The sequence below is a fragment of the Trichogramma pretiosum genome, unplaced genomic scaffold (assembly GCF_000599845.2).
Source record: "Trichogramma pretiosum strain Unisexual culture from Peru unplaced genomic scaffold, Tpre_2.0 scaffold34, whole genome shotgun sequence".
NCBI classification, from domain to species: Eukaryota; Metazoa; Arthropoda; class Insecta; order Hymenoptera; family Trichogrammatidae; genus Trichogramma; species Trichogramma pretiosum.
The window spans coordinates 973,046-1,000,737 of NW_019641683.1; the positions used below are offsets into that span (position 1 = coordinate 973,046).

Here is a 27,692-nt window from a genome sequence, read left to right on the forward strand (position 1 = left end):
ATCAAAATTGTAGAATTTCTAAAAATGAGAACCTGACCTGAACCTGACCTACAAATTTTGGCATATGTCTGAAAAAAATCTGAAAAAATTCATACGCTTTCCTTGACAAATTCTAAGACTTTTTTGTTCCTTTTAAATTTTTCGTAGAGTTCATACTTATTGAGATAAAAAATCGCAAAGATTCATTGCTTGAAATTGTTTAAATTTGAATCGTTTATAGCTCGTGAAAAATAGACTTTAGAGAAAATTTGCAAAAGCACTTTTTTGTTTATAATGACCCTAAAAACTTTAAAAAGTGGGTTTTAGGTCAAAAAGTTTTGAAAAGGGAATTTTCTTCATAGGCACCGTTGATTTGGTGTCGGGGGCGAGGGGTAAATATACGCTTCTTCTGTGCTTCCTCGTGATGTATATCAACTTTGGCGTCGGACAACTGAGACTGCGCATAGACTGCGCTGTCCTTGCTCATTCATGCGTGAACTCGGCATATTCAGACCTGGACCAGGACGACCAGCAATCCATGTGTGCTCAGCAAGGGACCTTGTTTCAGGTTCACGAAAATCTTGGCAAACCTAAAAATACCCTTCACAGTGTGACACTTCAACATGGCGAACCGCTGACTTTTGACATCAGCCATATACCCTAACTCACTGCCGAGTTATTCATTATTCGCTGTCATCCAACTGTCAGCTCATTCACAACTCCGTTCAATAAATATTTTCCTTAGCTCCGATACATCCAAATATATGCTACTACTGAATTCCTTTTTCATTCCCTTTTTACTTTCATTACTTTTTACTCCTTTCCTCTCATAGTGTGACTGGACGAGTTGTTCCGGCGGTACAGGATGGGGGCTTGTGCCTGATTTCCCTCCGCTAACCTTCAAAAACTGAGAGAAGCTTAGTGCCAAAAGCTGTTATACAGCGGCACACTTGCCACTTTAAGATCTTGTAACTGTCAAAATCTTGACTGTTTTATATAAATTTTAATAACATTCTTTTGCCTCTGTTAACTTTCTATTAAATTTGTTATTGACTAAACTGTATTTTTAAATTGCTGTTGGGCCCCATGTGGTTATACCTCAGAGCCACAATAAAACACTAATCAATCAATCTCTCTCTCTCGCTCTCTCTCAACTTGTATATGCTTTATATCCCGCAATTATCCACTGATAACTTACTCGCGCAGAAAACACAGATGTTGAGTGTCATTGAGTAATAAGTACGTCTATTCGGGACGACTCTCACAAATACTTGGAAATGCGTGAAATATGGGGAACTTGAATCATAATTAGGCTTTTATTAAAAGGGCCGATAGAGATATAGTTAGGCTCTTATTTTACAGTCTCAGCTGTTTCTCGACCTGAGGAATTTTGGCACAGGATATAAGAAAGGATTTTATAAAACAGGATTAATTTAGCAGGTTACACTGAAGAATGCATGAACTTTTTTTCTCAATTCAGGTGTTTAACTTACCACCACAATAAAAATTGTTAATTAGATAAAAATAATGTTATTGAATCGTTAATAGGTATTAAAACCCAATCTATGCAGGAATCCAGTCCCCTTAAAGTCAAAAAACTTTTTGATATTATATTAATTAAAATCGATATTTATTTTTTTATTTCAGGCATGGCAATAAATTGAGTTAAGAATAAAGTTGAGTAATTTACCAGTTATTTTTCATATAAAGTTTTTATTTTAGACCATGCATATTAAACTAAACTGATAATTTTTTCTGAAATCTCCATTTAATGTTCGTTCGTGCTTTTTTAATTTTACCATCCAATTGTACTATTTTTTAACTTTCTATATGCAGAAGCAGATATGACACTGTGATTTTGTGAATAATTTCCAATATTTTTTGACAAACGAGAGTCATTATTTGTTTTATTCATTACATTGTTCCCAAAATGTAATGCATTTTTGCCGCAGACATTTTCAGTTGATCCATAATGATTATCTGATTTTTTTTCTACTGATTTTTTCTGACGTTGGAGGTACTTTCTGGAAACCGCATCATTATACGTATTAGCTGATTCAGGCATTGATGAATGGTTCCGTGCATCCTTGTAAAATAACAATAAGTTATATATATAAATCAAAATTGCTCTTCTATGCTTAAATTAAATTACAATTATATTATTAAAAAATTGACGCTACTGGTTTTTTTGTTCGAATAAAAAAACCTTGATAATGATTTCATCGTATTACTGTTACAACAAAAATGCAAGTAAAGTCTTAAAAAAGGTTAATGAAAATTTTATTGCTTTCTCTTAGAGGAAAGATAGGCCTCAAAACCCACGAACGTTTTTGAAGCAGATTTCGTAAGACATTTAGGATCTTATATTCATAAAATACATTGTAATGTTAAAAAAGTCTTTTATTGAATTCATTAGTCATTTAGTACACTATAAGCATATTTACATAATTAAATGAATAATTGAAGGCAGCGTAGGTACATAAATTATTTAACAAGCTAGGAATTCACATTGGTACCGTCAACAAGCACATATTGGAAATCGTGTTCCATCTTTTGCTCTTTCTGATCTTCGAGGTATGTCTAAAGCCACTCATTTTTGTTTCCAAAACGTGAGCAGTGAAAAACATGCGTTCCACATTCTCGATTTCAGGGTAGCAAACCAGGTACAGTGCGCCAAGATTATTATCGTAGCGCTGGCTCGATCAATTTTATGATGTCGAGTCGAGTGAGTTGGAATAGGAGCTGTGCTGGCTAGAACATAAGTAGCCTCATTCAATGCGCGTGGGTGATTGTAGATGACGTAAAAATAAGCTCCTCGATGGATCGACTCTGCCTGGCTTATGTATGCCTGCGTCTCTGTTACACTACGTCAGATGGGAGCTACATACATAATGATAGCATTAACGATATTTGCGTTAAGCTTTCTTCGTGTGTGTCATGGATACTCTGATTAGCGTATACTTTAGGCCAAAGATGGTTCAGGTCAGTACGCAACTCACGCAACCTTGGATAATTTTACTATCTAAAACATCATTTTGTCAGTTCACGAGATGAACCACGACGGCAGATGTTATGGTCAGATATTGTTCAACTCGGTAATTCATCACCCATAGCAGGGATCAATACAAGGTGCGAACAACTGAATTAGGTGTACTTTGGTTTTGTATACTCTGTTTATATTATTATTTTTGTATTACATGTATAATTTTTTTGTTCTTTGTTTTTTAGATATATTCCTCTGTGTTTATGTATGTGATTTTTTTTTTTGACGTGGGCAGATGGGGACTCCATACAGGAGTATGGAGCTTACGTCGGCTACTTCTGGGCCCACCAAGGTTGGGCATGCTCTTCGTAAGAGCACTAATCACACCGGCTGCCTTCGCGCTGACTGTTCGGAGTCGGTGGTCGAACTTCAGCTTGGTGTCGATGTGCAGGCCAAGGTAGCGGATGGAAAGGGACGAGCGTATGCTGTGGTCGCTTACCGTGATGGTGATGATTTCCTCTTTTTTCCTGCTTGTGATGAGCAGAGCCTCCGTCTTGTGGTCAGCTGTTTGTAAGCTGAGAGCTTGGAGCGCGCCTCGCACCCGTAGAATGACAGCGTTCAGATCGTGTTCGATCTGCCATAGATACTTGGCGACACAGCCACTACTGCGATGTCGTCCGCAAAGCCGATGATACGAACATCGCCCTCAAAGTTGAAACGCAGGATAGCGTCATACATGACGTTCCACAGGATCGGGCCCAAGACTGAACCCTGTGGGACACCTGCTGTGACTTCGTAGGACTCTGGAACATCGTCCGTGGTGAAGTCTAGGACTGTTGCCAAGAATTAGTTGGAAATTATTCTCAGCAAGTATAATCGGGTACGAGCAAACGGCGTAGGGCGGCGAGAATGTTGTCCCACCGAGCCGAATTGAACACATTCCTCACGTCGAGTGTCACCACGGCGCAGTACTTCTTGGTGCCGCGGTACCATCTCTTGCCAGCGATGGCCTCACGGGCGGTGGAAATGACGTCTTCGATGGCATCTATCGTTGATCGCCCTTTCTGGAAGCCATACTGTCGCTCCGTAAGGCCTCCAGGTCTCTCTGTGAAAGCCTCCAGACGGTCACATATGATTCTCTCGAGAATCTTGCCCGCCGTGTCCAGCATGCACAGCGTACGATATGAGGACGGCTCGTCGCGAGGTTTGCCTGGCTTTGGGATCAGGACGAGTCTCTGGCGCTTGCAGCTAGACGGGAAGACGCCAGTCTCCAGGCACATCGTGTAGACCCGCAGGAAGACGTCGGGACGTGCGGCAATAGCGAGCTTGAGCGCCGAGTTGGATACGCCATCCGAGCCGGGTGCCGAGCGCTCCTTGATCCTCGACTGAGCTTCCCTGAGTTTCTCCAAGGTGACGGCTGGGATTAGCTCTCCCGCCCGTCGCGGCAGCTGCGAGGCAGGCCCGCTCGGCACTCGCGGAAACAGAGCCGCCACCGCACCGCGCACTAGGAGAGGGGAGCTAGGCTGCTTGGTCTGCGGCCATCGCAGGCGCGACATGGCAATCCTGTATGGTTTGCCCCAGATGTTGCTGTCGACCTCGTCGCAAAGCTGTCTCCAGCACCGGACAGCTTGCTGGTCTTGATCGCCACGCGCAGCAGAAGTCTTGCGGAGGCGTAGTTGGCATTGTGGGCTTCCTCGTCCTGTCGGCCACGCGATCTCTGGAAGAGTCTGCGAGAGCGTCGAAGATCAGCGATCTCCGCCGTCCACCAGTACACCGGCTCGTGACGGCGGCGTGGGTTTGCCTTGGACATGGATGCGTCGCATGCACCGGTAATGACGTCCATGAGGTTCGACGCCATATCCTCTGCCGTCCCTCGAGCGACCAATGCGCCGGACACGACGGCAGAGAATCGGTCTGCATCGAGTGCACGGGCGTTCCACCTGCAGCTCTGGCGCGTCGAGGGCCTGGTCGAAGTCCCGGCATCCTCGATTTCGAAGACGATGGGGCCGATATGTGTGTGTGTGTGTGTGTGTGTGTGTGTGTTTTTTTTTTTTTTTTTTTTTTTTTTTTTTTTTTTTTTTTTTTTTTTTTTTTTTTTTTTTTTTTTTTTTTTTTTTTTTTTTTTTTTTTTTTTTTTTTTTTTTTTTTTTTTTTTTTTTTTTTTTTTTTTTTTTTTTTTTTTTTTTTTTTTTTTTTTTTTTTTTTTTTTTTTTTTTTTTTTTTTTTTTTTTTTTTTTTTTTTTTTTTTTTTTTTTTTTTTTTTTTTTTTTTTTTTTTTTTTTTTTTTTTTTTTTTTTTTTTTTTTTTTTTTTTTTTTTTTTTTTTTTTTTTTTTTTTTTTTTTTTTTTTTTTTTTTTTTTTTTTTTTTTTTTTTTTTTTTTTTTTTTTTTTTTTTTTTTTTTTTTTTTTTTTTTTTTTTTTTTTTTTTTTTTTTTTTTTTTTTTTTTTTTTTTTTTTTTTTTTTTTTTTTTTTTTTTTTTTTTTTTTTTTTTTTTTTTTTTTTTTTTTTTTTTTTTTTTTTTTTTTTTTTTTTTTTTTTTTTTTTTTTTTTTTTTTTTTTTTTTTTTTTTTTTTTTTTTTTTTTTTTTTTTTTTTTTTTTTTTTTTTTTTTTTTTTTTTTTTTTTTTTTTTTTTTTTTTTTTTTTTTTTTTTTTTTTTTTTTTTTTTTTTTTTTTTTTTTTTTTTTTTTTTTTTTTTTTTTTTTTTTTTTTTTTTTTTTTTTTTTTTTTTTTTTTTTTTTTTTTTTTTTTTTTTTTTTTTTTTTTTTTTTTTTTTTTTTTTTTTTTTTTTTTTTTTTTTTTTTTTTTTTTTTTTTTTTTTTTTTTTTTTTTTTTTTTTTTTTTTTTTTTTTTTTTTTTTTTTTTTTTTTTTTTTTTTTTTTTTTTTTTTTTTTTTTTTTNGTATGTGTGTGTGTGTGTGTGTGTGTGTGTGTGTGTGTGTGTGTGTGTGTGTGTGTGTGTGTGTGTATGTGTGTGTTTTTTTTCTACTCCACCCCATTCGGACACTCACCGGTATCCGCTGCTAGGCATTGCTTCGGTGAGGCTGGCGTTATTTGAGCATTTCTGCTACTTCTATGTTAGTCTTTATTTTTCCATGCATCCTCCATCCGTCGCATAGTGATATGCAACGATTAGGGGTTCAGGGACTCATCTTTTTTCTACTTGGTGAACCTCCGATCCTGTGCGATGCCATCGTCGATTGTCGTATCCCCTTTTTTAGAGCCGTCTACTGCGTGGTCACACATTGCTGGCATCTCCTCCTGAGTTAGATATCTTTTGAAACTCGCTGTCTAGTGCCATCTTGTGAGTGTGGTTCTCGCTTCTGCAGCCGATGGCAAGTGCCCCATTTGCTCTGTCGGCTACATCTTGTGAGTGTGGTTCTCACTTCCGGCGCTACCCTGTGAGTCTCCGTGAGTATTTGATCCTCCTTTTCTGTTGTCGTCTTGTGAGTGTGGTTCTCGCTTCAGGCGCCATCATATGCGTGTTGGAAGGAGCCTAAGCTCCCGCATCCGGCACCCTTTTGTGAGTGTGGTTCTCACTTCTGACTTCATCATGGGAGTGTTGTGCTCCATCTATTGACAGCCTTGTGAGTCCTCGCCTCAGGTTCCTACTTATGGTTATCCTTTTCGCTTCCAGCTCGCACAGTGATCGGGGTTGTTTACCGCTTCGGAGGCTGATGACGTAGCCCGGGTTTTCTTTTTGAGTGGTACCCGCTCTACTTCGGGCACGGGCTCGACCACACCAGGCGAAAAAACGAACCTCGAAAATTCGCCAAGTGGGGATCGAACCCACGCCCTACGGCACATCCTTGTATCAGCAGGCAAGAACTATACCCACTGAGCCAAGGAGGCCGATTGTGTGTGTGTTGGTTTTTTTTTTTTTTTTTTTTGGATGTGTAACTGTGTTTTATTTAGTAGAAAGAGAAAATAGAAATTTACATTAAGTAGAAACGTAGCATATTGTTTTAGTCTGTACATAGATTATGTAGTTACATCCACATCAATTTCCCTTTGTTCCATCCCCGCGGAAACCGCCGTTAGGCATTACTTCACGGGGGTGGAGGGATTGGCGTTTTGCGCTTCATGATGGCTTGGATGGGGTGGCGTCTTCTTCCAGCCACATCGTCCGGTCATTCCCTTCTGTCTGTTTCTTCGTCTCTCAGTCTTATTACGACTGAGTAGGCGAAGGAAGCAACCGCGAGCCAGTTCAGCTCGCTCGCGAGCATGAGCCCGGTGGTGTTTTCCGGCGTCATGACCTCGTGGAGCAGGGAGTGTAGTCTCTCTCTTTCTTCGCTGAACCTCGGGCAGTAATAGAATACCTGCTCCGCGTTCTCGATGGATGAGGGGCAGACCGAGCATTGCGCGCTTTGATTATGGTCGTAGCGTCGGCTATGGTGTTTAAAGAAGCCATGCCCGGTCAAGAGTTGCATGAGGTGGTAGTTCAACTCTCCGTGCCTTCTCTCGATCCACACTCTGATATTTGGGATCAGTCGGTGCGTCTATCGGGCCTTCGTCGACCAGTCCCATGCTTCCTGCCACTTGCTTAGCGTTGCCAAGCATTACTCGTCCGCAAGAAGGGCCAGCGGTGGTATGCCGGCAAGGACATATGTGGCCTCGTAAGAGACATGCGGACAGCCTTCGATCACACGCAGGCAGGCTCTTCGGTGGGCTGACTCCGCCTGACGAATGTAGGCTCGCTTTGGTGCTGCTGTTCTCCAGATGGGGGCTCGATACAGGAGTATGGAGTCGACGACGTGAGCATACAGCTTACGTCGGCTGCTTCTGGGCCCGCCAGAGTTGGGCATGATCTTCGTAAGGGCACCGATCACACCGGCTGCCTTCGCGCTGACTGTTCGGAGGTTGTGGTCGAACTTCAGCTTGGCGTCGATGTGCAGGCCCAGGTAGCGGATGGAGGGGGACGAGTGTATGCTGTGGTCGCCTACCGTGATGGTGATGGTTTCCTCTATTTTTTTGCTTGTGATGAGCAGAGCCTCCGTCTTGTAGTCTGCTGTTTGTAAGCTGAGAGCTTGGAGTGCGCCTCGCACCTGTAGAATAGCAGCCTTCAGATCGTGTTCGATCTGCCATAGATGCTTGGTGACAGCCACCACTGCGATGTCGTCCGAGAAGCCGACGATACGAACATCGCCATCGAAGTTGAGGCGCAGGATCGCGTCATACTTGACGTTCCACAGGATCGGGCCCAATACTGACCCCTGTGGGACACCTGCTGTGACTTCGTAGGATTCTGGACCGTGGTGAAGTCGAGCACTCTTGCCGAGAAGTAGTTGAAAATTATTCTCAGCAAGTAATCGGGTACGAGTCAAGCAGGATGGGTGCCCGCGGTCTAGTCGCCCTACACCCCCACTCCGTCGACCATGCGTTGAAGTCCCCTGCAATGACAAGGGGCCTCTTGCCACGGGCCTCCTCGGTGATGTTCGCAAGGAGAGCGGAAAATTCCATCTCAGAGAGTCTTGGCGGAGCGTAGACGCTGAAAAAGAAGATTCCGCTGATTCGCGCCCACGAGAAGTAGGGATACACTCTTGCCGGGCGCTCCTGAACCGGGATTCCTTCTTGTACCCAGATAACTGATTGGCCGTCGGCATCGGCGAGCCATGTGTTGGGTGGAGTGAGGTTCTTGTATTGCTCACACAGGATGGGCACGTCGATGCGCAGCTTGCTGATGGTATCGCCGAGCAGGTCCTGGGCAGCCTTGCAGTGATTGAGATTGAGCTGGAGGACTCTCATCATCGGCGGGCTTGGGTGACCTTCCGTGCAAGAGGGCAGCTCGAGCTTGTGGAGGCATGACGGTGATCGTCAGCACCTCGTTCTTGGCAGAGAACGCAAGCTGGTTGGCCTTTGCAGTCCTTAGCTTGATGGCCTTTCTGGCCGCATCGATAGCAGAGCTCCGTGCGGTCGGGACCCTTGCAGCGAGCAGTCATATGACCAGGACTCCAGCAGAGGTAGCAGCGCGCGGCCTCCTCGTGACCACGGATACGACAGTTCACATAGCTGATCCGTATGTGGCCGAGCTTCAGCGCTGTGGCTGCCAGGTTGTCCGGTAGCGCGACCACAGCCACCTGTGTTCCCGCGTATGCCTTCCACAGGGACTTCACAGGGTCGCGTTTAGACACCGGAACGCCAAGCAGAGTGTCCAGCGCCATGGTGACCTCCTCCTTGGTGACACACTCGTCCAAGTCCTTGATCTCGAGCATGGACGTGTGCTGCAGGACACTGTCTGTAGCCACGGCGCCAAGCACCTTACCAAGCTCTTCACCGAGATCGGAGGCGTTATGCACACCTTTCTTCAATTGCTGCACTAAGGCACCCGCGGCGCTGCGTCTGATGTTATTTACGCTACGTACGTAGACGGATCATTTGCCTTGATGATGATTGCGTCCGAACGATGGTGAACCTGACGATGCGGTGGACGCCGCTTCGAAGCCTGGCGGGCAGGATCATCGTTGATTGACATCGAGGGCTGCGGCTTGCGCCGTTGACGGTCCACAAGGACGTAGTTGTCGCAGTCCTTGGCGACGTTGTTGTTGTCGTCCGACCGTGTGGGACCCGAAGCACCCGCGCTACGCTTTGGCGGCACGCACGTCTCCGGTGATGATTCTGCAGGCCGCTTGCTCATCTCACTGCTCGAGAACAGACGGGAAGTGCGGACCGCCTTATCTGCTGCAGGAGGGCGAGGCGGCACCTGGCTATCCAATGACTTCACCAGCGCTGAGAGGGCCATACCAAGGCTCAGCTGGTAGCTGAACACCTCCTTATGCAGGTTGGACTTGCCTTTTATGAACTGGCCAAGACCCCGTATAAGGCCGTCCATCCGCTCAAGCTTGTCCTCCAAGGTCCCGGTCGCGAATTCCTCGAGAGACGGGAGCCCGGCGTCCTTTTCCTTGCAATGCAAAGGAGCGACGATTATCTTTTGCTTAATCGTCTTCACCATTGTATAAGGAGACATCCTCGGTGACGAGAGCGGGCCACGCTCCGCCAGGCTTGGCATGCTGGGTCTCTTGTCCGACGTCTGCCCCTGCGGGCTCTGCAGCCCGTCATTCACGGCCGATGTCATACCGCGAGTCGCACACGCTTTCGCCGTTCGCACCACAGCGCGAGGCAGGCACTCACACCAACGTGCGAAGCTCACACCGACAGCACAGTACGCGGGAAAACACGCAGCAAAGGAAAAAAAAGCACTACTACAGCTTTACACGCACAGCTACAGAGCTGCACACACGTGTATACCGACGCGGCGCGTCAACCTGCACACTTGGCGCACCCACAGACACTTCGGCACTACGTATGACTGCACTAGGATTTAAAAATACAGGAGCGCGAGCAACACACGTCCTACTCGCTTTCTAGTCCAAGCGCCGTGGCACGTGTGTGTGTGTGTGTGTGTGGTTTTGTACAAAAGTACGTACTGTAATAACAATTGAATTAAACAGTACTAAAAAAAAACGTCATATTTCCCTTGGCAACACTTCCATTATTTGGGCAATATATTTTTTATAAATATATTTTTTATATGAGTAAAGAGTACGTTAAAAATTGCTTGAAAGTAAACTTATCATGTCGGGGGAAATCAAAAGCATAATTTGAAAACAGAAACACAATATAATTCATGAATTTTTCTCTACGAATCGACTCGCTTATTATGAATTCGGATTTTTGTCGGCCCACCCGTTAATCACTACCTTATATTCGTAACATTATTTTTAAATTGTTTACCTGCATTTTTTTGTAATGATAATTAGTATTTTGTGATGAATAGTCTTTATACTGGCTTGAAACTTTTTCTACTGATACTATTTGTCTATTGCTAAAGCTAGATTTTGGTCGATAATCTAATTGATTTTTTGTCACGGACGAGCTTATAATATTGTTGCCATAAGATCTGCGTAATTGAGATGGTTGATGAATTAATAAGCTAGCGCCATAATCATGCTACATAAAAAAACATGTTATATTATGTAAATTTTATTAAATGAATTATTTATATTATTAATTTTTTAGTATTTAGAAATCTATCGGATATAAAAAAATCATTCGTTATTTTAAAGAACCTTGAGTTTACCGCAAAAATCGTTTCTACGCAGTGTGTTTGAAAAGCATATAGGTTTGCCGAAAATACCACTAAATTCTGTCGTAAGTGTTCGAAAGTATGTAAACCACTCATTATGAAACTGTTTGATTGACAATCCTAGCTTCTACTCTAGTGAAATGCCCCCTAAACAGCATCAAACCGTCATAGCCGTTATTTAATATTGTTGTTTTTTGGGTTCATTTATTTGAAATATATTAAAGTCACTTAAATTCATATTCATAGTTGTACAGCTTCAAAGTACAGAAAACTACTTTTAATTTGGATACAATAAAAACATTCTAAGTCATATAGAACCGGAGATATAGCTGTATGAAGTTTCACAAATAATGTAAATATTAAATCTGTGAACCTATATTAAATATGTGAATTATAAATTAAAGTGAGTTCAGTATATTTCCAATGAACAAAACTAAAAAAAAAAACTTTTTTTGTTTTTCTCAATTTTTTCATGAAACGTTTTTCGCTATATCTTCGGTCCTGTTGGTTATAACATGTTCCTAGCCTAACTAAATCAAAGGTTAATTTGTACATGTTGAATATTCAGGATATACAATGCACGATTTCATATTTTCATATATACCGCGCTACTCGTGTACATTATGTTTGTAACACTGTGCACGCGTAACGTACATCCTCAATAGAGTTAGTTCGCTCATGAGTGTATCTCCAGCAGTACAGCTATTGTAATAAGCCATCCTATTCATTAATATTCAAACGTGTCAATATTTATTATTAACCTGTGTCTGATTATGTGTTAATCCTTTTCCTATTTCAATAGTACTCTTTGCTAATGCTTAGAAACATCGAAAAAATATGACATTATTAGATTTTTATCATTTTTGTAACGGTTTATGTCATTTCACTCATAATAAAGCTGTCGTAACCTCCATGGTAAATTATATAACTTTAGAGAGTATAAAATAATCTTTGATTTGGTTAGGCTAGGAACATTTTATGACCAATAGGACCGAAGATATAGTGAAAAAACTGTTCATACTCTATCTCATACAGCTGTTTCTTCAGCCGATGAAATTTTATAAAGCAGCATCTCCGGTTCTAATGACTTAGAATGTTTTTAAAATATCTAAATTAAAAGTAGTTTTCTGCTCTTTGAAGCTGTACAATAGGGTGTCCGTTATTTCCCGACTTTTTTGTATTGCTTCTCCCCCCACCTAGATGTCTTTTATTTGATAAGACAATGAGAAAGCCGGGTTATAGAGTTCGAAAAAATGATTTTGAGGTGGCCCCCAAGCGGCTTGAAGCTTACATGTATTTTAAATGGGAAAAACTTAAAAATTTGATTCTCAGCGTTAAAAATAATGAAAAAATTTGAAAAAATTCGCAAACCCATGTATTTTATGCATTTTTTGACGAGAAATCGATTGGTGACCTTGAATTTAACCTTCAACATAACCTCAAAGCTACAGCGAACAAAATATTGAGAAAAATCGTTTTTTTTGCGGTAACCCCCACTTTTTATTGCAGATTCGAAAAGAGCGGAAAATTTCAAGTCAAATTATGTCTTTTGATTTTTTTTCAAGGGCATTATAAAGATGCTACAGATACAAATAAAACCCTAATTTTGGCGTGCAATTTTCGAGTTTTTACTAGTTAGGGCTTTATCTATATCTGCAGCGCCTTTTGAATACCCTTGAAAAAAAATCGAAAGACATAATCAGACATGAAATTTTCCGCTCTTTTCGAATCTGCAATAAAAAATGGGGGTCACTGTGAAAAAAACGATTTTTGATTCTCTGTAGCTTTGAGGTTATGTTCAAGGTCAAATTCAAGGTCACCAATCGATTCCTCGTCAAAAAATACATTAAATACATGGGTTGCTGAATTTTTTCAAATTTTTTCATCATTTTTATCGCTGAGAATCAAATTTTTAAGTTTTTCCCATTTAAAATACATGTAAGCTTCAAGCCGCTTGGGGGCCACCTTAAAATCATTTTTTCGAACTCTATAACCCGGCTTTCTCATTGTCTTATCAAATAGAAGACATCTAGGTGGGGGGAGAAGCAATACAAAAAAGTCGGGAAATAACGGACACCCTACTGTACAACTATGAATATGAATTAAAGTGAGTTTAATATATTTCAAATGAATAAACCCAAAAAACAACAATATGAAATAACGGCAATGCCGGTTTGATAAAGTTTGAGGGGGCGTTTCACTAGAGTAGCAGCTAGGACTTTTGTTCGAACGGTTTCATATTCAGTGGTTTACATACTTCGAACACTTACTACAGAATTTGGTGGTATTTTCGGCAAACCTATATGCTCTTCAAGCACGCAGTGTCCAAGAAAAATTCTGATAAAAATTTTTATGAAGAATTCTGAAAATACATTTCATCTTGATGCACCGATGACGTAACCAGATGCTTTAATTTGACAAAATAACCCATACATCCGGAGAAAATCGTACTTAATGAACCCCGATCGCAATAAATTAATCTTATAAATTGAAGGTAACATTTGATGCGCTAGCATCGAATAAATTAATACGAAATTCTAAAGACATTTCTGAAGACATAAGGAGATAAAAAAACTGGGTTTCGATATATTCGATACTCAAAATAAAAATAGGAGACTTTAATCATTACAATGCACGAAACAAAAAGTTTTAAAACTTGTCAAAGAATAAAAACAAATTTTATGCAATAGTACGACGAAAAATGTCTTTTTTAACACTGCGTGCGCGAAACACGGGTTTTCTAACCTTAAATCGTCAGAAAACCCTAGTTCCTTGCAAGCAGGGTTAAAAAATATCGTTTGCAACTAGTCCGCGAGGAATTTGACTCACCCAGGAGTCTTTGCACCCTCGCTACGCTCGGGTGAAAACAACTTCTGGAAGAGTCAACTGCTTCGCGCACTTGTTACAAAATATACTATTTTCACACATTTTTTAGTGCGCAAAAAGCGTTTTTGTACTGTGACGAGAATCCGGACAGGATCTCGTCTCTCTCTCCCACAAAGCCATGACGATTTGTAATCACACATGAGATTTATGTTGCAGGTGCAGAAGCGCGACCACGGCAGATCGCAGGAGAGAGATACAGAATCACGCGCGCGTCGGAGACTGCGTGAAACGCGAGCGCGTCGTAAGAAATTACGGAAGAAGCAGCGAGCTACGCAAACAGTACAGCTTGGGCCTGACTGTAAGCAGGTCTCACTTGCTCGAAATTTAAAGAGATTTGATTAATTGATCGCAGCCCGCTGTAATCGCGTCGAGTCGTATCACGCCGCGTGAGTCAAGTGAGTGCAACGAGTGCATTGTGGGCGAGTGCATGTGTGCGCCCTGCAATCCAACGTAGTGGATGGGTCGTGGAGTCACAAACGGAGGCAACTGCGTGTAAGTGCCAGCTTCCGTATCGACTTTTTTCTTTCTCATTGCATTGCGACTCGCCTTCGCTGATTTAAGCGAACACTCGCGCGTGCCGTGGTACTGCACCTAATTGCCGTCCTGAGCACGACTGTAATTTACTTATTCATCCATTTTTTTCAATAATAATTATTTTCCTTTTAATCTAATTCTTTCGTATCGATTGCTTACCTGTGCACTTTCCCCTCTGACTTCTTTTCAGGTAACTGGACCCGGTCGCTAACGCGACCAACGCAGTATCAATTATTTTATTTAGTAATACTATGTACCCTCTTCACTCGTAACTTCCACCGTTACAGTACACCAGTGTGTGGTAAAATGCCTCATTTCGACACTGGTGTGCGGTAAAATGCCTCATTTTGGATACGGGTGTGCGGTCAAACGCCTCATTTAAATGAAAGTATTTTTCGCCTATTATTAGGCAATATCACGGAATTTTGGTCACGAGGTGACAGCGGCGCTCCAAGTCATGTCAGTCACAGAACCGCAGTCATTGTCATGCGTATTGTTGTATTATTTTTTGATACTAAGCAGACGACACAACTAACGACTGAAAGTATTAAAAATGCTGTTATAGAACCGCGGTTCTGTGACTGACATGACTTGGAGCGCCGCTGCCACCTCGCGGCCAAAATTACGTGACATTGCCTAATTGCATAAAATTTTTTATGCAATAGTATGACGAAAAATGTCTTTTTTCGCACATTTTGTAATGCGCAAAAAGCGTTTTTGGACACTTGTGTGCGGTAAAATGCCTCATTTTGGACGCGGGTGTGCGGTAAAACGCCTCATTTAAATGAAAGTATTTTTCGTCTCCTATTGCATAAAATTTTGTATGCAACACGCGCCCAGCTTTTAGCGTACAGTGTGCGCAAAAAAACCCACTCGTGCCGGTATGGCCGACACTCATGTCTTTTTCCGCACGCTCGTGCCCAAAAACGCCTTTCGGGCACTTGTTGAATAAATAACTATTTTTAATATTATTATTTGAAGCTCTAGCTTCTACTCGGGAAAGGGATTTAATCATAAATCGTGAAGCAGAAAAAGATTGCACTATGAGAGGAGGTTCATGCTTCGTCAATTTCGAAGACTGCTTAACGTTTTCGAGTGCACGACCGAGCGACTTTGGTCAAGGTATTATAGTTTAGGAAATGTAACTAAGAAGCTGCAATGGCTAGAACGTTTACAAACGATGCATTTATATTTTCGACCCTCAGGAATCCGAATACCAAAAATAAGTGAAAAAATTTGCAGGCTTTGTGTTGCATTGTAGCACCGTTTATAAATTTTAAAAATGATCAATGTTCTCTTCTGAAGTCCTGAAGCATCTAAAAAATCTGAATACATTCAAGGTAGTTCGTGTTTTTAAAATGTAACTTCATGATTTTTCCAGATTTTCAAAGTAAAAAATAGCTTTATCGATAGGAAATGGACGTTTATACGGAAGGAAATTTTGGCTTTGAAATTCCTTTACTATGTACACTTGGGTGACATTAGATCGGACACACGGGTAAAACGTAAACATAACGCGCACTATTTCGCTATGTTTACGTTCCTCCTGCGTGTCAGATCTAATGTCACAAAAGTGTACTCCCAACTGGAAATACAACGCCGGCGTAGTTATGGGCCAGGATAGTCGTCTGATTTGATCATCTGGGCCAAATCTAGTTCCAGCCTTGGCCCTGACTAGAAATATAATATGGTTCAATACAGGCCCAGATTAGTATTTTCTGAAATCAGGGTCATTCTGGGCCTCATCAGGACCTGCAAAAATTTCTTAAATGCGTTTTCTCACGTGCAAAACTCGATATATCGACACTGTTAACGAAAACTAGCACGTTTACATTATAAAATCGATAGAAACGTACTATTTTTCGATAAAAGCGTCGATATTTGGGCCTCTAATGACCCTGAAGTTTTCTGATTTCAAAATATTACTTTAAAATATAATAAAATACAAAGAAATTAAAAATGAAAATAAGTTATGTGTTAATTTTATATTTACCCTTATAAAAATTTCCAATAGGATCCCGCGAAATTCCTATTGGAATCCTATAGGACTCCTGTAGGAATTTCGCGAGATCCTATAGGAAATTTTTATAAGGGTATTATCAAAATACAACATATTGCGCACTATTACATCTAGTACAGTACATTCTAGTCAGTCTGATAGTTGGTATTTTCGACATTTGATTATTCCATTGCACTGCAAATCTTCATCATTATCACTTTCATCAGAACTAATATCACTTTCATAATTTAAATAATCACTCACTAAGTTAATTAAATTATTTGAATTTTTAGAAAATGTTTCATCTAAAGTAGATTGCAGATCTACATAACTATTAGCAGCTCTTTTGCGAGAAAACATTTTTATTATTTATTTTATATTGATTGCTTTTTTTCAAACATATACTGTAATGCTAATATATGGGCTATTCCACAACAGGTGTTACAGACCCAAAAATGAAGTTGAAACTAATCATTTACTCTTCAAGAACACAATGGAAAATGAAAATCCTGAACACCACAGCCCCTTAGGTCCAACCCTCATGGATCTACAGGGGCTAAAAGTTGGATTTTCATGTCTTGAGGATATTCTGTTTGTTACTCTGCTTTTCTAGGGTGCATATGAAAAAATTTCTAAACCATAGGGACACAAAAAAAATATTCAGTTCCAAAGTCCTAGTAGACTTTATGTTTTTATCGCTAAATTTAAATCCAACCTGTTTTTCTGATTTGCTTATTTTCGAAGTTATTTGAAGGTCAAGATAAGAAAATTTTTTTAAAAAAATGAAAATATTTTACTATATTTATGGGTCAAAATAATACTTTTTTAAATTTTCGTCCGCACGTATGTCACCGATCTTGACGCGATTTTGGTATGTTATAGTACATGATAAAAAAGTGCCAAAACCAAAAATTCGGACCCCCTCCTCCTCTATAAACGTCCATTTTCTATCTATATTTTTTCTGAAGCCCTGAAGCAATTGAAAAATCTGCAAAAATTCACAAGAATATTTTTCAATAATCAAAACAACCTTGAATTTTTTCAGATTTGTTTAGTGCTTTAGGCCTTCAGAAAAAATCATTGAAAATTTTAAAAGTTCATGTACGGCGTTAAGATGCAATAACCTTTTCGAAAATTTTTTTACTTTTTTATTACATTGAAAAAAGTAACCTCAAATATTTTCAAATTTTTTCAGAGATGTGAACGCACCTTTTGAAGCCAAAAACCCCTTTTTTTGATAAAAATAATTTTTTTAGGGCGATACGGATCCTCGAAAAATCTGAAAAAAATTTTTTCTTGTCTTTTTTTCATCAAAAAACATAACTTCGAATTTTTTCAGATCTTTTAATTGAAAGTTATAGCTTCTGAAAAAAAACTTGAAAATATTTTTTTAGAATTTCTTGTCAAATTTTAATAAATTTTTACCGTTTCAAGTTTCTGATTGAAGCATCCTAGCTCAATCTAAAGCTTCGAAAGAGTTTTATCATTCCTTAATGTATTCAGAAACGTCTTCAGAATTTTGCATTAATCTTTGTGATGCTCTTGATAGTAGGCTTCAATCAAAAACTTGAAACAGTCAAAATTTATTAAAATTTTACAACGTATTCAAAAAAAATATTTTTAAATTTTTTTACTGGAACCATTGGGTTCTAGGAACCTTTTCTGTTAAAAATAAAATTTTTCGGCTCTACAAGCTACCGCCTTCAATTAAAAAATCTGAAAAAATTTGAGGTTATATATTTTGATTGAAAAAAACAAGAAAAAAATTTTTCCAGATTTTTTATTGAAAATTTGAAAAAACAAAACGTATTACGTTTAATTGTGCCTTTTGTTTTTGTAAGTCTTTCAAATATTATACATAGAACTATTATAGAACTACCGAAGTACTATAGAAGTACCGAACGAGCGACAACGAGTGAAGACGAAGCGTTAGTAATTTTAAAAATAACTTACTTTATCAGACTGCACTGATCGCTGAGATTTGTTTTGCGGATGTTGCTGATGACTAAGGTATGAACAACTTTTTACTTGATTACGTCCGAAGCCTTTGTAGTTACTGTTCATCGTGTTGTAGGCATATTGTACTGACATATTTTGTGGCAAATGCTTCATGGATGGCGTTGATGAATATTTAACTAAAATGAACATTTTTAAAGCATCTTTTTCATTATATCAAAATTGTTCAAATAATTATTTGAAATTAAATTCATTATTACATAAGTACAAATAACAAAATGTATTTATCGTTGTCACCGAACCTTCCAGAAAGATTTTAAATAGAAAATTTCGGAGATTTTTTAAATATACTTTCAAGATTACTGCTCCTATTTTCTCTCACGTCCGTAAATTCGATCAATAATCAATATTAACTATTTTATAGCACTCTAACCTAAAAATCGCAACTGTGTCGCTAGTTTTAGGCTTTTGAGTTATAAAATATTATGTAATAAATAGGGTTGGGAGGGCCACGAATAATGAGACTCTTATTATTTTAGTAAATAAAAAGATAAAAGATAAGGTTTGTTTATTAATGCTGTGGTCAGGATGTCTCGCACTCCCACACTCTGCCTATTACAGCTTACGTGCCTAAAAAGCACCTCAACGAAAAGAACTACCTCGGAGTCTTTGTGCAAAACTCGTTACAGCACTTTTCTTCGGCTCAATCAGCAACTCCTCGTTTTGAAAAAAGCATAGCGACACCCATTGCATAAAGATCGAGGAGCGCGTGTCGCGCTCCACCTGGCAAATATGACAGGAACTAAGTGACGACACGCCACTACTCATATATACAGCCCATAACTTTCTGCCAACTTTCTTTTCGCTCTCATTTGAATTTGATAAGAGATATCGAGAATCTGATAAGCCCATCAGATTTCTTGGAAAAAATTCTATCGATATGAGGTATTCGAATTTTCGAACGGTTCACTACTTTAGATAACAACAACATTATTAAAGTGAGAAGCTCAACTTAAATCAGACCACATCCGGACGAGTCCACTGGGAACATCGGAGCATCGCGTTAAATAGCTATGGACCGTACATGATTGTGTAATGCCGAAACTGGCATTATCTGTTGGGCCGCCCTGACGAACCATCGTCGACTTGCCGAGTGTATAGTTAGTTATAAGAATCGTTATTAATAATTGTATTTTGAATATGATTTCATGTGAGCGCCAAGTGTGAAAGAATAGAACGTAAACACGTGTATACGTTGAGATACGAGAGCGTACATGTGAACAGAAGAAGGGAGTCGAAGATTTGCCTTGAGAGCGAACGGAGCTCAAGTGTGAGAGTTGAGCGCGACATCCTGGGGATGTCTAGGTCGGATTGACGAGTACCGCACGGCGAGTAAGATCCTACGTCGCCCGAGTAAAGAGTGCGAGTGCCGGTTCGAGTCGATCCGAGTGCGCGAGAGAGAACCAGCGGATCCAACGGCCGAGCAGACCACAAGGACGACCAAGGGTGGATCTGGACCAGGAGAAGATCTCGACATCGCGTGGTGAGTCGGGCGGCCCAGCTCTTAGTCGTTGTATTTGTCAGTCGTACGCGCCGACGCGCCCACCAGGGCTACGATCGTCGCGTCTGCCGTCGACCGGGTATTCGGGTACTCTCTGAAGCCGTGTATATTGTTTGTTTTATACGAATAAACCTGGTAGTTGTTATTGTTATATGGAGTGTTTGATTCTTGATGGGTGTGTGAGTGTACAGAGCTTTCCTTTCCCGTATTGCATGAAGCTTACAGGTAGACCCCGGACGTGCAGAACGGATCCACAGAGCCAAGGGACACACGTAACCGACGAGGTACGTCGGGGGTAAGATATGAGGTTACAATTGACCTACGGTCACACGTATAATATGTAATCATCGCTATTAAATGTAAAAAAATCTTACTTATTGTCTCACGACAGATTGTAAATTAATACTTAATTAAAAAAAAAAAAAAGACAGGTCAGAAGCATGAAAAATGAGCACACCTAAGTAGTCACACCTCATACGCATTGCATTGTGTGTATGTGTATATGCGCTGTCGCGTATATGTCGCATATATCGAAAATTCTCCGGAAAGTCGCGATATTTTCCCACGAATATCGTCCCGGGCAGCCCGCCCGACTCACTAGGTTGGAATCCGTAATCGAAGTTGACTTTCTCTGGGAAGTCACGATGTTGCTGTACGTAAATCTCTCAGGGTAGTCCGCTCGACGCACTAGGTCGAAATTTGGACTCGACGATGATTTTTTCCAGGAACTCGCGATCTTTTTGCATGAATATCATCGTCAAGAAATATTTTTTTAATTTTCTACATGTATCATAAGCATACGTATAATAGTAGTATAATAATCCGAAATCCCATAAACTCTTTTTTTAAAAAAAACATTTATGAGCATGTAGGCCCATCTAATCTTCATATTTTTATGCTAACTTATGTTCCTAAACTATTCAATTGGTAATCTCAACTCGTAAACGATAATCAATTTCTTGGCTATGATATTATTGAAATCAAATAAATCCCGTCAAGTATTGAATAAACTAAAAGATTCTCGTTTCAAACTATTAGCTTTCAATTGAGTAAATTTTTTGCATGTTATTAGAAAGATTATATATGAGCAAATTCATTGTAGACGCATTAAATGAAAGACTACTAACGACCAAAACTTTGAATACTTTATTATTATTAAATATATGACGATTATGAGCGTCTTGAATTTGATGGAGACGGCCAGGCAAATAGAGCCATAAGTAAGGTTTTTTTAAATACCACTACTAACTTTGAATAATCGCATAGGATTATCTCTTCGCTTATCACTGAATGTAATTGAAAATTGAATAATAGTTATTATGATAATTATTGAACAATAGTTATTGCTATTTTCGGGCCCGGGGTATGTAAAATCGTATACTGGTCTATACCGGGAAAAATAGAAAACTCCCAGGGACGTGAAATAAGCGACCGAGGCGAAGCCGAGGTCAATTAGCATTGTTATACGGCCTAGGGCAGTAATATACTATTTCATACACCGTGGCCTGAAAATAGCTCTTCCCGTTTTGTACAGCGGCCGGGAAGTAGTACTCTCGGGCCACTGGTATGAAAAAAAGCTTATTCACACAAGTTTGATACAATTTTTTATAGTCTAAAGAGCCTCAAACTATCGCTCAAGTTGCGATTTTTAGGTTAGAGTGCTCTAAACGATTTTTAAAATATCAATCACGATGATAATACAATTAGTACATATTTTTATTTGTCATTTACCTTTGCTTTCTTTGCCATGTATTCCACAACTATCATTGTTAGATATGTATTTAGTCTCTCCTGTCGTAACAAAAAGAAAAATTCATGTGAATATCAAAATTTTCTATTTTTCAAACTTACAAAAAAAACTTTTCGCCCAGCACAGAAAGGTATTGTCTTAAATTCAAGAGGCAAAAAAGGCTCTTAATTCCTACGATGATGACATCCTTTGATAATTAATTCTGCTTGAGCCTTTCTTAGCCTCTTGAGTTTAAAATTATACCCATCTGCGCTTAACCGACAAGTTCGACTTTAGATCACAGATCCCTTACAAGTTTTTTTCGGGCTCCTGGTACTTAATAATTAAGCCCTTCAGCTTAGCTTAATCTAAAGGACTATGTGAACAAAAAAGTATTGATATCAATCAAAGAATAATCATAGTTCCAAGAATAGTCATTAGTTTCCAAAAAAAATTTTAAACAGTTTTAGAACGTACCCCCTAAAAAATCGTTTTCATGGGGAAAAAGTACAATGAAAAAACGGTCACTCCTTTTTGCTTTGTGATACAGGAAGCTTTGTGATTGACTCGAAAATAAGATTTTGAACCAGGAATCTTATAATCATTTCTGTACATTTTTATAAACTAAATTGAATTCCCAACAAATGCCTGTACGTCAGCCTTCTTAGTCTTTTGGCTAAGATCGATACGTTGTGAATGTACTCGGAATGCAATGTACTTTTAGCACATCATCTTTTTATCAACTTCAATTGAAGATTTATCATTAATTTATCAATAATAAAAGTTTAGTTAGTTAATATTAGTGGCCATACATAAATATTTCTCTATGACGAAGATCTTTGCCAATGAATTGGGAGCGGGTTTTCTCTACAATCATTCCTTTTTTTAGAAAAAAAATCGAATTTTTAGTAATAAATAATCATTTTTTAAATGGTCTCGAAAGCTTGTGGAATTAAACGAAGCATTGAGAGCTTCAATATTAGGAATGAGCAGCCCCACAAAACTTTCAAAAGGATCTGTGACACGGAAAGGTGATGATCTCCTTGTTGGATCACTATACATAGTTTTTCTTTTTATATTGTGACTATATCCCAAGATGGAAATGCATCAATAAGATTTTTCATTTTGACCAAATTGTCATAGTTCATATTATTTTTGAATTCCTCACCTTCTAAAAATAATGCTTTCAAAGTATCACTCTTACTTTTATCTTTTCGAATGTCATCACAGGATAAATGGAAACTTTTTTTCCTTGAATCACCACATTGTTTAAAATTACAGTAATCTGTTTTCATTAGTTCAGTTGAATATTTTGATCTTGATTTTGATCTTCAAAAAGAAAATAGATTAACCAACACTTAAAGTAACGATATGACTTTGTGTTATCATAATTTGAATATTATGAAAACATTACTACTTACGATTTGTGTCTTCTTGACTTTTGATCCATCATTGAATACAATTTATTTCGATATTCTTCAACCGATAATTGAACATCATCTCTTAAAAATGGTATAACACTCGATCCTTTTTCAGGTTCATTTTCTTTTACGTGAAAACTACAAACAGAAATTAAAAATCTTTTTCATCAACAGAAATATTTACTTTTTTAATAAGGTTTCAAAAGTACTTTAATTCGTGTCTTCATGCTACAGTTCATGGAAAACGCGAAAATAATTAGGATTGCTTTTTAATAGCAATAGAGCGTTAGATTGGTGAAAAAATAATGGAAAACGGAAGATGGGTGCGTAGAAGCCGTCGCCCCGCCAACAAGCGCAGGAAGGTGTCATTTTAAACTTAGAAGCAAACAGTCTCGAAGTAAATATTCAATTTTGCAAAAAATCGGCCAAATTTATGTATCCAATCGATGAGGACTATTCATTTTGCAAGCACGAAAACCTCCCGCGCAATTAATAAATTCTAATAATAATGTCGCATTTAATCGATACAATTCGTTCTTCTTTTTAAAAATAGCTAAATAGAACATTTTGAACTTTGATTTCGATTTTTTCACAGAAGATATCATTTGTACGCACCCTCCTTCCGTTTCCTATCATTTTTTACTCTATACTAAAGCTATTTTCATACTAACACGTCATTCTGATCAAAACTGTTTTTTCACTCTGCCCTGATAAGCATGCAAAATGTCTCCTTCGAGACTTAGCCTCAACTCAAAATGAGTTTTCCTGAAAATTTTCTTTAGTTTAATAGCAGCTTCGCTGTAATAACAGTAGCACAAGAAAATCGCAATAAAAAAATAATACATTCCCTCTGTGATCAACGAATTCTCGAGATAAACACGTGTCTTGTAATGGCATAGATAAATTAGATATTCGTAGGTATTCAGCAAAAAATGTTCAATTCATAATCTGTAGTTATTCTTAATCAAGGTGCATTTTGTTGCTTTAATACTAGTCGTTAGAAATAAATACATATAATAGAGTGAGCTCTCTTTAGTAACATAATCGTTTCTATCCCCTCAAAATAACGTGCTTTTTAGAGATGATATCATAATTAATTTTATTATAATGAATATACTTCTTCAAATACATTTTTTAAGTATAAACGTGTTTAATGGTAAAAAAAATAATTAAATGAATAAATATTTACCTTGCAACGTATGGATGCTCTAAAGCCTCGATAGCCGTCAAGCGTTGATTAGGATTAAAAACAATCAAATTACTGATAAGATCTAATGCTTTATTAGATATTCCAGGAAGTAAATCATTGAGTGATTTATGAGGAGTAGCTGGGGTTTTTTCAAGCAAACTTGTTCCATATCCCGCACTGATAGATAATAAATCTAAAAATATTTCTGCTTTATATATTTTGTTTCAAATGTAAATAATTTATCACTTGGTAATTGAAATTATTCTGTATACGAAAAAGGTAAAATATTAGAACCTTCTTCTGTCGGTGTCGGAAGTGTAGCCATGATTCTTTCAACTTGATTGATAGTTGACGATCCTGGAAATAAAGGTTTTCCAAGTAGCATCTCACCCAATATGCACCCTAATGACCACATGTCGATTCCTTTTGTGTACCTATTGTTGACATATGAGTGATAAGGAAAATAATAAATTATTTTAGTATAATAAAAATTTTAAATTTTTTCATAATTAAACATTAATCACTATATAGCTCCGTATAAACTGACTTAAACGAAAAAGTACAAGATCTCTTTTTTGTTTTCTTGGAAATTGTTCATATTTTCCGAAACATACTCTAAAGTGTCCGAGCACTTCAAAGGCTAGTACGATAGAAAGAAAAACAAAACTTAAAATCTAATCAATTATAACCGGACTTTCATCTCCAAAAAATTCACAGAGCTTCCTCAAGATGCTAATGCTGTTTTGGGCAATTTAACGCTTTTTTGGCCTACTTTCGATGTTTTTTGCCCATTTTTCAACACCCTCTGGCGAGTTTTGGCCGTTCGTCTTCAATTCGAAATTTAGAACGTAGTTGAAACTTTGAAAAAGCTCTATGACTTTTTTGGAGATGAAAGTCCGGATCAAACTCAATTAGAGTTTGTGTTTTGTGCTTCTTTTAATTGATAAGTTTCGAATATTTTTTCCTAATAATTGAAAAATTTTCAACAAAAAAGCTCTCTTCGTTCAAGTCATTTTATCCTGTCTAGGAATAAGCTCAATATTTGCGATAATAATGAATGCCAACTTTAGGCCTCTGAAAAATAATAATAGACAGTCTCACAAATGCTAATAAAATTTAGGGAGATTTCTGGCATCGGAAACAAAAAGTTTTTTATTTTTACAGAAAAAAAAATTTTTTTAGCTATTCAACATCCTGAGAATCGGTCGTATATATTACCTTTTTGAAGCTATTAAAATTTCTGGAGCTCTGTACCATCGTGTAGCAACGTAGTCGGTCAAAGTGGGGTCGCTTCCAAACTCGCCATCGCTTTCATTGAGCTGACATACTGATCTGGCTAATCCAAAGTCTGCAATTTTGCAGTGACATTGGGTATTCAACAATATGTTCGAAGGCTAGTTTTGATAAAAATAAGAATATAATGTATTTAAAATTTTTTAAAAATTATTTATACAATCGAGCGAAAACTATACAGTTACTGCAATCAATACAGTGGAGTCGAAAAAGTGCAAGTTATATGCATATTGGATGAATTACCTTCAGATCTCGATGAATCACATTGCCAGAATGGATGTATTTTATAGCTTTAAATAATTGATACATAATGAAGACTTTGTGAATGTCTTTTAAAATAGTTCCACGCTTTATTACATTATGAAGATCAGTTTCTGTAAAGTACATAAAGATTATTGTTTTTTTTTAACTAAAATTTTAATAAATTAATAAAAATCGTAATAGTATATGAAAAATTAGTAAAAATGTTAACCAACCCATATACTCAAATACAAGATAAATATCACGATCATTATTCGCCTTGTGCAAATCAATAAGTTTTATAATATTTTCATGCTTGACAAAAGATATCAAAAAAATTATTTCACGAAAAGTGCGTTGCGCATCTGTTTGATTTCTAAAAGCATCGAAAATTTTTTTAACGGCCACAGTTTCCTTTGAACGTTTATTAATTGCTTTCCATACAATTCCATAAGCCTGAAAGTAAAAATAGTATTTTAAATACCGGCATTTAAAAAGAAATATAATATTACATCGAATTATTTAAAAAAATAGTTTTTTTCATGAATATTTTCAAATGAATAGCGTAGATTATTTTTAATGTAAGATAGTTATCGATTAATATTAAGAGGTAAAAGAGGGAAAGCATTGGATGAGAAAGTAGATTGTTTTGTCCATATCACTACGTGAACTTGAAATATTGATTTTATTCTGCTTTAAAAAGACTCATATTGCTTAAAATATCATAAGAAACAATCGCATATAATATAAATTTGTTTTCACAAATATATTAGAATTCGCTACTCTTTATTTTGGAACTAAACATCAAGTAATGGATTTGATAATTTAAGCTCAATATCGATTTAATTTTAGACTCAATGATGAATCTAAGCGACGTAAAATGCAAAATATTTTAATCGATATTTTTTAGTTATAATACTTTTATTAAATTCTGGTTTACTTAAATTTAAAACAATTTTGTTATTGCTAACGGACAATCAATCAATGGAGTTGGTCAAATGTTAAAAAAATTTCTCAAAAAATGTTAAAAAATTACTGCTTCATAATAGTTTCATGCTAATAAAATTATTGATTTAATCTACAAAGATTAAAATTTATTTGACTTACTCCTTTTCCAAGACGTCGAATAATATCGTAGTGTTTGGTTACGTGCACATCGATTTCTGAGTGCTTGTCAGCCTGTCTCTTGCCAGACATACTGATGAAAGCTTTAATAATTTGAAACTTAATTAAATCACAATTTTACTAGAAAATCTGCCACCAAATATCAGCTTCAGCTGATATATTGTTTAGAATGGACGACCGGCATTAAGCTCTTTATAACTTGCATTTTTCATTCATAAAGCACTGCGTTTTTTGGTCATAGATTCACGAGGTCCAGTGAATGATCGGCTACGCTGTTGTGTTTGAGTGGTCTTTTGGTCCACACCAGACCCCGATGCACACCGAAAATGGCAAGAGTGAATAATTTCAATAATGTGACCAAGTAAAAAGTAGTCACGATTTCATTCTTTCGGGTATGTTTATGATCTATATAAGCTGACCGTTGCCCAGGTGACGATACCAACGTGCATCGCACACGTGCAAATATTTTATCCATCAAGAATTGTGCTCGCTTATTGTACAAGTACATACTTTACATAACAACCGTATCATTCTACTAAATGCGTCTTAGTAAAGAAATGTTATATTAATTTGTAAGCATTATTTTTTTTACCAAAGTAAAAAAAGAAACATTTTTACTCGACTGACCACCAATCGAAGAATCTCTTTTTAGTTTAGATTTATTTACTGTAAACAGCAAACTTTTAATATCAATAGCACACGAATTCTTCGTGATT

At 37.8% G+C, this 27,692-nt stretch overlaps 1 protein-coding gene across 4 annotated transcripts; it reads right to left on the reverse strand.

The window, feature by feature from the left end:
- Positions 1-1,691: 1,691 nt before the first annotated feature.
- On the reverse strand, positions 1,692-27,613 carry LOC106659984 (extracellular signal-regulated kinase 2). 4 transcript variants are annotated; one of them, XM_014382803.2, is made up of 12 exons: positions 26,959-27,613; positions 26,088-26,307; positions 25,855-25,985; positions 25,537-25,712; positions 24,613-24,752; positions 24,319-24,511; positions 23,130-23,267; positions 22,877-23,037; positions 21,711-21,770; positions 18,416-18,597; positions 10,692-10,907; positions 1,692-2,065 (listed from the first exon to the last, which is right to left on the reverse strand). In XM_014382803.2, exons 1-12 carry the CDS (start codon positions 27,046-27,048, stop codon positions 1,775-1,777), a joined length of 1,998 nt encoding a protein of 665 aa, XP_014238289.1. In that variant the 5' UTR covers positions 27,049-27,613; the 3' UTR covers positions 1,692-1,774. The 4 variants fall into 4 exon arrangements, with proteins under 4 accessions (XP_014238289.1, XP_014238296.1, XP_014238282.1 ...); XM_014382810.2 differs by having other exon boundaries at positions 22,913-23,037; positions 24,319-24,523; XM_014382796.2 differs by having other exon boundaries at positions 24,319-24,523.
- Positions 27,614-27,692: the final 79 nt, after the last annotated feature.